The 12,861-nt window shown below is 40.8% G+C and overlaps 1 protein-coding gene across 1 annotated transcript; it reads left to right on the plus strand.

Annotated features, from left to right (window-relative positions):
- The first annotated feature begins 25 nt into the window (after positions 1 to 25).
- Positions 26 to 11,112, plus strand: LOC139530812 (tubulinyl-Tyr carboxypeptidase 1-like). The gene is made up of 7 exons (XM_071327523.1): positions 26 to 1,479; positions 3,826 to 3,914; positions 4,650 to 4,706; positions 5,322 to 5,396; positions 5,870 to 6,251; positions 7,833 to 7,942; positions 8,201 to 11,112. The coding sequence occupies exons 1-7, from the start codon at positions 1,252 to 1,254 to the stop codon at positions 8,271 to 8,273; spliced, it is 1,014 nt and encodes a 337-aa protein (XP_071183624.1). The 5' UTR covers positions 26 to 1,251; the 3' UTR covers positions 8,274 to 11,112.
- The last annotated feature ends 1,749 nt before the right edge of the window (positions 11,113 to 12,861 follow it).

The following is a 12,861-nucleotide window of genomic DNA, read 5'->3' on the forward strand; positions in this document are numbered from 1 at the left end:
AAGTAAAATGTCTCCAGTTTTTCTACTATAGTACTCCTAGAGCTTTGATAACTTGGAGAATGCATTTATTATACAGCCATTGAGCTTTGCTGCATGTAAAGTATCCAAGAATGATGCCAATACAATATATTTGCTGTTAAATGTTAATATAATAGCTGCCCACTGTGCTGGCATATCAAGTACCTGCAAGCCATTGCGGTTCACAGTATATTTATCAATAGACTAATGCATTTTCCGCTCATCATTTGTCTGTAATAGAGGAGTAATTTAGTTTGGCTAACGCCACCCACAGTAGACGAAATGTGCATGTCGTGGAAGATGTAATCCGTCAAATAGAGCATGCGCAGCTGCTGGGTTCTGGGAGTGTCTGAGCGGCGCAATATTGTAGCAGGCATGAGATCAGCACTCGCTACTGTGAAGCCATGGGCGTTCAAACTGGACAATGACTTGGACTGACAAGAAGAATATAATGTCAAATGGACTGGACTGAAATGCGCCACCGGCTAAGCAGAGTGTCGAAGAAATGTCAGATCGAATCTTTCCCGGCGTTTTGGATATAGACGGAATCACCGCTCTGGGATAACGGTGCCGGGTATTAGTGCATTGTAATACAGTAGTTTGTTGTGGCCTACCCTGTTGGAAGACTGCTATTTTTTCCGTTATGTTGTAGGCATTGTGTGTATTCATTATTTCCAAGGTGCTGAATTTATCCTCGATGTTGTAGGCCTAGTATAATGTGTTGAATGTTGGCTGCCAGTTCACGCCTTTTCTAGTTTTGATAATTTTTGTGTAGTTTCATGTTTTTCAGTGATATACTTGACTTAATCTGCATCTTATAGATCATTGTGATTTTTCTAAAGTGCCAATACCCATATTGATCAGATAGTGATTATGACTATTGATGTAGCAAAAATTCCCTTTAATCTCTGATTTTGGAAGCATTTAATGTTTTTGAAGTTGAACTCATCTGACAACTTAAGTGGACAATTGTAACAACATATGGAACATATTTTCAAATCTGTGTGCCATTTTGTTCATGAGGCACAGTATTTGAATTGGGAGACTAATAGGCTACAGCCTGCAGTTTTGCAAAGTCCTACATATCCAGCGTGTCATGAATTGCTCATGTTTCTCACGTGCTGTGGGAGTGTTACTTGCTGAGAAACTGCAATCAGATTGACAGTTAAAGGGCGAGGCTGTAAGCCATTTGTGCCAGCCAGGTTCCAGGACTGGGGTCCGTTGTGTGGCGGGATGCTGAGGACCACAGTGGGGTGTGTGGGGGTGGAGGAGAGAGATGAGGAGCAGGAGGATGAAGGTGAAGAGGACTTGCGGGATGGAGGTGTGCCCTTCTTTGTGAACAGGGGAGGCCTACCGGTGGATGAGGAGACTTGGGAGCAGATGTGGAGGCATGTGGCCCGGATTCACCCTAATGGGGAGGCCATAGGGACACGCATCCGGGGAGCCAGTGATCTGCCCAAGGTAGGATGAAGGTGAAGTCCTGACCTAGCTAGACACCCTGCCTGACTGTTGAGAACTCTACAGGCTGCACTCATACGCTGTCTTTGTCAATAGCCCCCCCCCCCCCCCCCCACAGAAGTATAGGCCTAGACACTGTTCCAGTAATATCCAGTAATAAACCATCATTCAAGATTGAGATAAACATACAGTAAACGGTTCAGGAGGATATATTTTCCAATAGCATGGGCTTAGTATATTATTCACACTTGCTGACAATAGAGTGAATAGCTGATTATGCAGAATGATGGTAACTGAGTGATTCAGTTACGACCCTTCCAAATGTACACCAGTTATTTAAACGCTACATATTCTGGAGGAGCACTTCTCACCTTTCTGTCACGCAACATACAGGCATGCAGAATCCAGTTGAGCTGTCCATGCCTTTTCCTCACCTGTATATAATACATTCAGTAAATTAACCATATGAATGGAATGTTAATTGACTATACAGTGCATTTGGAAAGTATTCAGACCCCTTCCCTTTTTCCACATTTTGTTCCAGCATTATTCTAAAAAGGATTAAATAAAAACATTTCCTCATCAAGCGACACACAATATCCCATAATGACTAAGCAAAAACAGTTTTTTAGACATTTTAGAAAATATATAAAAAATAAACTGAAATACCTTATTTACATAAATATTCAGACCCTTTTCTATGAGACACAAAATTGAGCTCAGGTGCATCCTGTTTCCATTGATCATCCTTGAGATGTTTCTACAACTTAATTGGAGTCCACCTGTGGTAAATTCAATTGATTGGACATGATTTGGAAAGGCACAGACCTGTCTATATAAGGTCTCACAGTTGACAGTGCATGTCAGAGCAAAAACCAAGCCATGAGGTCAAAGGAATTGTCTGTCGAGCTCCGAGACAGGATTGTGTCAGGGAGGTGATCAAGAACCCGATGGTCGCTCTGACAGAGTTCCACTGTGGAGATGGGAGAACCTTCCAGAAGGACAACCATCTCTGCAGCACTCGACCAATCAGGCCTTTATGGTAGAGTGGCCAGACGGAAGCCACTCCTCAGTAAAATACACAACAGCCTGCTTGGACTTTGCCAAAAGGCACCTAAAGGACTCTCAGACCATGAGAAACAAGATTGAACTCCTTGGCCTGAATGCCAAGCATCACGTCTGGAGGAAACCTGGCACCATCCCTACGGTGAAGCATGGTGGTGGCAGCATCATGCAGTGGGTATGTTTTTCAGCAGCAGGGACTGGGAGACTAGTCAGGATCGAGGGAAAGATGAATGGAGCAAAGTACAAAGAGATCCTTGATGAAAACCTGCTCCAGAGTGCTCAGGACCTCAGACTGGGGCGAAGGTAAACCTTCCAAAAGGACAATGACCCTAAGCACACAGCCAAGACAATGCTGGAATGGCCTTGGGACAAGTCTCTGAATGTCCTTGACTGGCCCAGCCAGAGCCCGGACTTGAACCCGATCGAACATCTCTGGAGAGACCTGAAAATAGATGTGCAGCAACGCTCCCCATCCAACCTAACAGAGCTTGAAAGGATCTGCAAAGAAGAATGGGAGAAACTTTCTAAAAACCTGTTCTTGCTTTGTCATTATGGGGTATTGTGTATAGATTGACAACGAAAAAAACAATTTAATCCATTTTAGATTAAGCCTGTAACGTAACAAAATGTGGAAAAAGTCAAGGGGTCTGAATACTTTCCGAATGCACTGTATGCTTGAAGACATCCACTGACTATTGTCAATGATGGGTTGTTTGTTTTCGTTAAGTATACTAAGTGTGTCTCCGACTGCACATTCCAGTTAAGAATTTCATTATACAAAATTACATTATTTTCGGACCAAAACCAAGTGGATAAAGCTGTCAAAATATACATTACAGACCATGCAGATAAACATGCCACTAGATTTACTGATGCTGTTTGGTCCAGAAGAGGATAAATGCTCCCTCTGTGCTTATGAGGAATTCCATCATATATTCAATTAATGTACGCATTTTGAGACATTTTACCCGACACTCCTATCCAGAACGACTTACAGGCTCAATTAGGGTTACATGCCTTGCTCAAGGGCACATTAACAGATGTTTCACCTAGTTGGCTTGGTGATTTGAACCAGCAACCTTTCAGTTGAACCCCATCACACTTAACCGTTAGGCTACCTGCCAACCATAGACTCGCCATTGGGAACAATTAAGATAATGATCATGGGTTAAAAGTAAAAAAAACATGGTTGTTAGGTTAAACAAGTGGACATTCTCCAACTCTATAAATATAGGGATTGTGTAAAACTAATGCCTCTGGTTGTGCTCTGCCTCTCCCCCATAGATTCCAACACTGAGTGTGCCTACATACCAGCCAACCACCAGTATCCCACAGCGCCTAGAAGCCATACAGAAATACATCAGGGATTTGCAGTATCCTTTGCCTGGAATGGTAGAACTGCTTGTCACTATTGCCAAGCTCTGAACCAATGATATCCCAGGTAGCCGAGATAAAGCTATGACTATTCATTGGACCTCAAGGTGCAGTTGTTGGTCATGGTCAGTTTTTATGATTGACAGGGTGGGCTGAACAGTCTAGGACATATCCAGATATGTCAACAAAATATACATTAGGTTGATCAAACATGAATGTGTAAAGATTCTAAATTCCATGCATGATGCAAGCACACTATGCTCTGGGTTGGAATTCAAGATAGGTCTTCTGAAATATGTGTTAGCCATGCACTGTATTATGTATTGCTTTAAGCTTCATACATAATTCATAGACATAGGCACAAGCTGATTCCATGCTATGGAAACTGGGCCACACACAGTAGATGTACTGAAGAAGTATTATGGTGGTGAATGACCAGTAAAATAGTTCATATGTACTTCATACTTGTTTGACTCCGTCTTTTTAGGACAATATCAATTTATGTCACAACATCTCAGAATGTCGGCCATGTTTAGGCTATAATCTATTTTAAGCATAAACATTAGCACCTCTCAGCTCAAGAAGCTCATCCATAATTCACAAACGAGGAACTATGAATATCAGAAATCACTTAACATGGTTTTATTCCCCATTAGAAAATGTTTAGTTGTGTTTGAACAGTTCCATGTTGTTTCACTCCCTCTGCATTCTTTGTACTTAACAATATCCTACAGGTACAATCACACAGGAACACAGTTTTTTGAAATCAAGAAGAGCAGGCCTCTTACTGCGTAAACACAGTTTCTTCTATCCAATTAATGTTTCCTAACGTTTCGTTTTAGCTTAGCTCTTTGATGATCCTAATTGTTTGTAAATGTCAGACAGTGTAAGTGACATGACTGTTGTCCGCCAGAGAGAATCTCAGGGTTTGACGCAATAGCTTTTCCTGGAGCTGCAGAGAGGCCACAGAGGCAGCAAACAGAAGAAGCAGCTGAGGATGTTTACCAATTGCTTTCTAGTTGTGCTGATCATGACAGAAGTCTGTTGCACCCCAGGGCTGAGGGGACAGGAACTGTTATCATAGCCTAATAGGATCTGTTTCCCGGGCAGGAGCTTCTAGTACATTTTGCTTGCTCATCCACTCAGTTTGTGACATTTAGCACCAGACGATTTTATTTAAATGTTTTTCAAAATGCCAGTTTTCTAAGCTTTGAGATCTTTTTAGTAATCAATAGTTTCGCCTAAAGGAGGTAATCATTTTCTCTTTGCATGCATACAAATGTCCTGTAATATGTTCAAATGTCCTTCAGGCCATTTAGAATCCATGTTTAGAATTATTACCTTTAGTGTAGACTATTTTGTTGCCTTTTCCTTCGGGTGTATTCTAACCCTCAAATTCTGTGTAGGTTGATGGACATCGCCAAGGAGATGATCCGGGAGTCACTACCAATCAAGTGTCTGGAGGCAGTGATCCTTGGAATGTATCCTTTCCTTTAATTAGCTTAGGTATTCCATGGGTCACACCGACAGCACGTGGAAATTGTAATGAGCTTCTTATGCCCGTGTTTTTACCTGCACATCATTTTTTTGTCAAATTTTGGAGACTTAGGAATGGGGTGAGGATAAATGATGACCTTGTTGTTCCAACTGAGTGTTTATGGGAAACTAAAAATAGCCCAGAGTGATGCCGCAAACAGTGTGGTAACAGGGATTTAGATAAGACAAAGCTTTATGGGCACAACCAGGGCATCCAAGTATTATGTGATTAGAACTGACTTGTGTGCTTACAGTCTGAGACTACTGTATGTGACTAATGTATTCTTGTTTAAAAAACAGATCATTGGAGCTTGAAAACTGTTGTCTATGTTACCCTGTAAAGGAGCACTCCAGTGTGAGCATACAACCAGGTAAGTTATAATATGGGTTTCCATTTCCTTGACCTTGCCTGTCCCAGTTACCTCAGCAACAGCATGCCGGGTGTGGAGCGCTTCCCCCTCAGCTTTAAGACGCAGTTCTCAGGGAACCACTTTTGCCACATCGTGCTGGGGGTGCACAGCGGTGGCCGCTTCGGGGCACTGGGCATCAGCCGGCGGGAGGACCTCATGTTCAAACCCCTGGAGTTCCGCACGCTGGCTGACCTGGTGCAGGAGTTTGAGGGGGCCTACAGGGGCTACTGGCACACCTTGAGGAAGGTGAAGATTGGTCAGTATGTGTCCCATGACCCCCACAGTGTGGAACAGATAGACTGGAAACACTCCATAATAGACGTGGACAAACTGACCAAGGAGGAGCTGCGGAGAGAGCTGGAGAGACACACCCGGGACATGAGGCTGAAGGTAAAGGACCAGGGATACAGAGATCATCTGTTAGAGTGTAGTGATGGGATGTACAGCGCTAAAGCAGGACATGTTCACACATCCAGGAAGGATCCTGGGGACTGAGATGAAAAATGTCCATGAACCAAACCAGTCAGCTTCCTTATTAGAGAATTCTAGTGATTGCATTAAATCCAACCAGTGGTGGAAAAAGTACCTAACTGTCATACTTGAGTAAAAGTAAAGATACCGTAATAGAAAATGACTCAAGTAAAAGTAAAAGTCACCCAGTAAAATACTACTAGAGTAAAAGTCTAAAGGTATTTGGTTTTAAATATACTTAAGTATCAAAAGTCAATGTAACAGCTAAAATATACTTAAGTATCAGAAGTAAAAGTATAAATAATTTCAAATATCTTATATTATGCTAACCAGACGGCACCATTTTCTTGTTTTTAAAATTTACGGATAGCCAGGGGCACGCTCCAACACTCAGACATAATTTACAAACAAAGCATGTGTTTAGTCCACCAGATCAGAGGCAGTAGGGATGACCAGGGATGTTTTCTTGATAAGTGTGTGGAATTAGACAAATTTCCTGTCCTGCTAAACGAATACAAAATGTAACGAGTACTTTTGGGTGTCAGGGAAAACGTATGGAGTAAAAAGTACATCATTTTCTTTAGGAATGTAGTGAAGTAAAAGTTGTCAAATATAAATAGTAAAGTCCAGATATATACTGTAAATAAAAAAACGACTTAAGTAGTACTTTAAAGTATTTTTACTTAAGTACTTTACACCACTGGATCCAACTGGGACTGAATTAGTCTGCAGCCTATCACTGTACCAGCACTGAATTTAGATTAGTGTCAAATTAAATTGGGATGCAGGTGAGCTACATTAGATCTGATGAGGGGGAAGCACAAGGGGCTCGTTGAATGTGAATCCATCCTGAGCAGATGGAAAGCCCTTAATCACTGAGTTTCTGACCTCCTTTTGACCTGTCATGCATGATGATATGGAGTTGACCTGCGAATTCAGGAGCTATCATCCTCAAATGATGACCTCTCATGGGCTATCATCCCAAACAGTAATGAAAGGAGCCTTAACGCAGGGCCCTGTGAATAATAATATCTAATGTGATAGCATTTCTCTGCTCCATTGTGAGTCACGCATGGCTGCCTCAATCAATCAATGGCTGATCTTTTATAGCGAGGGCTCTCACCCAATGGCCACAATCACATTAAAGATGGGGACGATTTTACCGTCATCACTGTCAAAACTGTGTCTCCTTAAGCACATTTGGGCCTCTCATTGAGGTGCTCACCTTAGTACTAGTCTAAGTAATTGAAAGCTGATGATCGGTGTGTGTGTGTGTCTATACGCATGTGTTTGGAACAGTTTCCTTCCTCCTCCCTACTCTGCATAAATGGTGTGCTGAATTTTAAAAGACATAAACGTGTAGTAATTGGAGAACTGCACTTCTCCTTAGTCTACACAGTGGATATGACCAGAACTCAACTTGTAAGCATTTGTACCTCTTGTTTGTGTTGCCCCTTGTTGTTACTGTGAGATAAAGAGAACTGTGTGATTGTCTTTCAGATTGGGAAGGCTGCGCCCCCTTCACCCACCAAAGACAGGAAGAGTAACATGGGCTCGCCCCTCCGTAACCCAGGCAGCCCCATGCGCAGGAACAGCCGCATCGAGAGACGGTAATGCTGATTGTGCAATGTAGTCAGATATCAGGAGCTGCTTAGTCTCAATATAGTCTCTCCGACAGCACAGTAAATACTCATTAGGTCAATAAACAAGATGCTAGCTGTAGTGGAGATGGCCCTGCACTGATCTGAACAAGCACTAGAGGCTATATATCCTATGATGGTGTAGTTCAAGAGGAATCTCTGAACAGTAATCTCTCAGTTTTAATCTGTGTCATGAGAAATCATATTTTTTCTTTTTGGGGTTTACAGTCCATCTGGAGAGAAGAAAGTTCTTGATCCGAAGCCACCTCCAGACATGAATGGATATCAGATTCGAGTGTGAGGAGGATTTCACTTCATAAAATCATCCTTTGTGTTCAGTTTTCCAAATAGGTTTGTACTTTGTAAGCAATTTATTTTGCATTCAACAAACGTGTGGTATACTGTACAGAGCTTGGCCATGTCAATAACTGGTTATTGACTAAATGTACAGTACTAGTCAAAAGTTTGGTCACCTACTCATTCTAAGGGTTTTCTTTATTTTTATTATATTCTACATTGTAGAATAATAGTGAAGACATCAAAACTATGAAATAACACATATGGAATAATGTAGTAACCAAAAAATATATTTTATATTCTTCAAAGTAGCCACCCTTTGCCTTGATGACAGCTTTGCACACTCTTGGCATTCTCTCAACCAGCTTCATGAGGAATGCTTTTCCAACAGTCTTGAAGGAGTTCCCACATATGCTGAGCACTTGTTGGTTGCTTTTCCTTCACTCTGCGGTCCAACTCATCCCAAACCATCTCAATTGGGATGAGGTTGTGTGATTATGGAGGACAGGTTATCTGATGCAGCACTCCATCACACTCCTTGGTCATTGTCTTGTTGTAAAACAAATGATAGTGCCACTCAGTGGAAACCAGATGGGATGGTGTATCGCTGCAGAATGCTGTGGTAGCCATGCTGGTTAAGCGTGCCTTGAATTCTAAATAAATCACTGACAGTGTCTCTAGCAAAGCACCATCACACCTCCTCCATGCTTCACGGTGAGAACCACACATGCGGAGATCATCCGTTCACCTACTCTGCGTCTCACAACAACACGGTGGTTGGAACCAAAAATCTCAGATTTGGAATCATCAGACCAAAGGACAGATTTCCACCGGTCTAATGTCCATTGCTCATGTTTCTTGGCCCAAGCAAGTCTCTTCTTCTTATTCATGTCCTTTAGTAGTGGTTTCTTTGCGACAATTCGACCATGAAGGCCTGATTCACGCAGTGTCCTCTGAACAGTTTAAGTTGACATATCTGTTACTTGAACTCTGGGAAGCAATTATTTCGGCTGCAATTTGAGGTGCAGTTAACTCTAATGAACTTATCTTCTGCAGCAGAGGTGACTCTGGTTCTTCCTTTCCTGTGGCGGTCCTCATGCGAGCCAGTTTCATCATAGCTCTTGATGGTTTTTGACGTTTTCCGTATTGACTGACCTTCATGTCTTAAAGTAATGATAGACTGTCGTTTCTCTTTGCTTATTTGAGCTGTTCTTGCCATAATATGGACTTGGTCTTTTACCAAATAGGGCTATCTTCTGTATACCACTCATACCATGTCACAACACAACTGATTGGCTCAAACTCATTAAGGAAAGAAATTCCACAACTTAACTTTTAACAAGGCAGGTTAATTGAAATGCATTCCAGGTGACTTCCTGATGAAGCTGGTTGAGAGAATGCCAAGAGTGTGCAAAGCTGTCATCAAGGCAAAGGGTGGCTACTTTGAAGAATCTCAAACATAAAATACATTTAGATTTGATTAACACTTTTTTGGTTATTACACGATTCCATATGTGTTATTTCATAGTTTCATAGTATTATTTAACAATGTAGAAAATAGCAAAAATAAAGAAATTAGTAGGTGTGTCCAAACTTTTGACTGGTACTGTACGTTCAAAGCCTATAATTCTAAGGTCTCGCAATGCTCAACTTTGGGGACATCAAACACTCGTTTTACACCAGGGGATATCAAACCCTTGTGTAGGATCAATTCCACAGGCCTACATATTATTATTATTATTATTATTTTGCTCTCAGTGGGGTCTCAACTTACTTTTGAGAGGTAGAATACACAAGGTGCAATTTCAAAATGTGGTTGTGCATCAGCAGTTTTTCTCTTACGTCAGTCACTGGCAGTCACTAAATGAACCCATGTCAGCTAAATATTTTTAGATTGGTAAATTAGTCTAGCAGCCAGCTATCTAAACTTCTAGTAATCCTGATCGAATTACCAACTGGGGGCCCCCCATTGATTTTGTTAGTCACTCTGACATCATATTAAAAACTGTAGAATTGCAGGACATTAGCTGTAAAACTGCACACAAAAAATCCCCCTGACAAAATGTGTAGAATTGTATGAAATTAGTTATAAAACTGCTAAATCTTCTCTCTGCCCCAAACTTGTTTTAAACCTGCAACGTTTTCTCTACACCCCATGGCAAAAATGTGTTTAATTGGAGGAAATTAACTCTAAAACTTAAATTAACTTCATAAAAGTTGCCCACCCTGTTTTAGACAATTCTATTTAAATTAACAGGCATAACTGGCTGACCAATTCACAATATCTCGTTGAGTAATAGATGTTAAGACCCCAGCAACTTCTTTCCAAAAACGTGGCATGGGCCATTCAGCAGCTCTGTGGTTCTAGGTTGCTACCAGGCTTTTTGTAAAGCCAGAAGCTTGGTAGTGTCATCCTTCTTTTATAGTCCATTCTACAATAAGATTGGTTCAGACAGCATTTAAGGAATTCCCAAAGGCTAAACAGGTATGGCTCATGTTTTTAAAGATGGGTTAATATGCAATGTTATATTTGGCTTAAGGTGTGAAAATGAGTAATTAGACATATCACAGAAGAGATCCATGTTGTCAGTTATTAAGAATTGCAATCTGTGTCTCCATGTTGTACTTTAAGTGTGTAAATACATTTAACCTTTTAGCTCTGCTGGACAGTAACCGCTTTTGTAGTGTAGTTTGCAATCCACTTACCTTGTGCCTTTTTTAATGAACATTTTAATAGACAGTGATAAAGAAAACAAGTGTTACTGGATGAATAGTTCATCTTCAATTTCACTAGCAAAACATACTGTACCATCTGCTCTATCCCAAGTAGCCAGTAAATTGAGTGATCTCTCGTATTTGTATGTTCTGCTATTGATTACACATGATTGAATATGGGGTAATTCAGCGTGCAGTAGTCTATTTAAACCTTCCAAAGCATGAGAAGTGTGATTCGTTTTAGGATAGTAAGAGAAAGTGGTCACTGTGATCAACAGAAGTTTAGAATGTTGTGGTCATTCATGAGACAACCTCACATGCACAAAATGACTTTGTCCAATTGTGAACGATTACATTGCAGGTGATTTATTTTTTGCTGTCATTATTCTTGAGGAAATAGGCATTTTGAAGGCAGCAGTTGCTTTTTTATATTGACATGGACTGATATATTTAGTTTTTGTTCAGTATAAATAACCTTGTTCTTATTTTAACACAGCCTTAGCGTGGTTGTCTAGCTACTTTAAATATTAAACAGTTGTATTCAAGGTGCAAAGAGTTTTGTTTACAATATTCTCATCTGCATTTTTATATGGCATTTAGGCCAGAGTTTCTGTAATTTTATACTAGCCTCAATTTTTATTATCACCGAGCATTTGAGAAATTGGAGTCCACCCCACATTTCTAAATATTGCCACAGAGCACATTGAAATTTGTTGGTAGGGATTTCTTTAGTCCACTTTCATTTCAATACCATAAACACAGAGGTTGTTGTCTTGTGCCAAAAGATTGTAATTGTCATTTTATCATGTTGTAAGGCTTTCTATTGATTTAAAGTCAACTCCTCTCACTTCCCTCCCAGTGTGTCTGTTGTTGCTAGGATTTATCTCACTCGTTGACATGGGTCAGATGGCTGAAAGTCTATTAACAAGCTTCAGCTATATTTAGAGATTTACAAAATGTAGTTAAAATCAATGACCGATACAGTATAAATAAACTGGGTGCTAAGGACATGGAGGACAAACTGATAGCCTACATGCCAACCAAGAGTCCAAATTGGGTGTAGCCTGGACTAAAGAGAGTGACTAACATTTCCTCCTTTTAATTGTCTTCAAAGAAAGCTTAATACAACTCCCATACTGAGGATTTGTGTACTGGGGGACCATACAGTAAGACAATGAACAACATTTGGTTGCAGCTATACTAATTAGAATTTTCTGTATATTCTCTGTTGCCTGCTGGTACACTGTGAGACATTCGACCTAGCCCATTTTGGGCTCCAAGACATCCGTGACATGAAATCACAGCGGTTTTGAGATTTCCTCTTTCATTGCAATGTGGTCTGTTTTTGTTCCTTAGTGCGAAGATGTGGTGATGACACTGTATTAATACATGTCATCTGAAATATTGTAACCGTAAATCACCCGTATGGCTTTGTGACAATTGAAACTGAAATAAACAAGGAACTGGTATTTGACCAGATTTGTTGAAAACAAATGGTGTAACATTTGAGTGATTAACCTACCTCTTTTCCCATTCATCACATGCTTTTTGGAGAGCTGCCAGTGCTTGCAACCAGCATGGGTTGTACAAGTCAATTGTACTGTGCTGGCTGTGTCTACAGTGTACTGACACCCAAGGATTCTGCTGCACAAATCAATTAAGTCTAATGGAAGCTTGGCTGAATGGATAGTCTACCTGACAGCACTGCAATCGGCTAACAAGGCTTAACTAACGAAACCCTGTTAATCCTGACATTTTCATCATACGAGCACAGAGGACTGCCATGGTTGTTGCTCTCCTGAACAAACAGCCTCTGTTTAACAGGAGAAATCCATACATGGTACTGTTTCATGTTCAGACCAGGGAGATTTTGATAG

This window comes from Salvelinus alpinus, chromosome 9 (genome assembly GCF_045679555.1).
Source record: "Salvelinus alpinus chromosome 9, SLU_Salpinus.1, whole genome shotgun sequence".
NCBI lineage: Eukaryota > Metazoa > Chordata > Actinopteri > Salmoniformes > Salmonidae > Salvelinus > Salvelinus alpinus.

What these genes read in the sequence shown, in the direction of transcription:
- LOC139530812 (XM_071327523.1), top strand. Translation starts at nt 1,252, where the DNA reads ATGCTGAGGACCACAGTGGGGTGTGTGGGGGTGGAGGAGAGAGATGAG. An exon ending in GAGCCAGTGATCTGCCCAAG is followed by an intron (nt 1,480 to 3,825) that starts GTAGGATGAAGG and finishes TCTCCCCCATAG; the next exon opens with ATTCCAACACTGAGTGTGCC. An exon ending in AACAGCCGCATCGAGAGACG is followed by an intron (nt 7,943 to 8,200) that starts GTAATGCTGATT and finishes TGGGGTTTACAG; the next exon opens with TCCATCTGGAGAGAAGAAAG.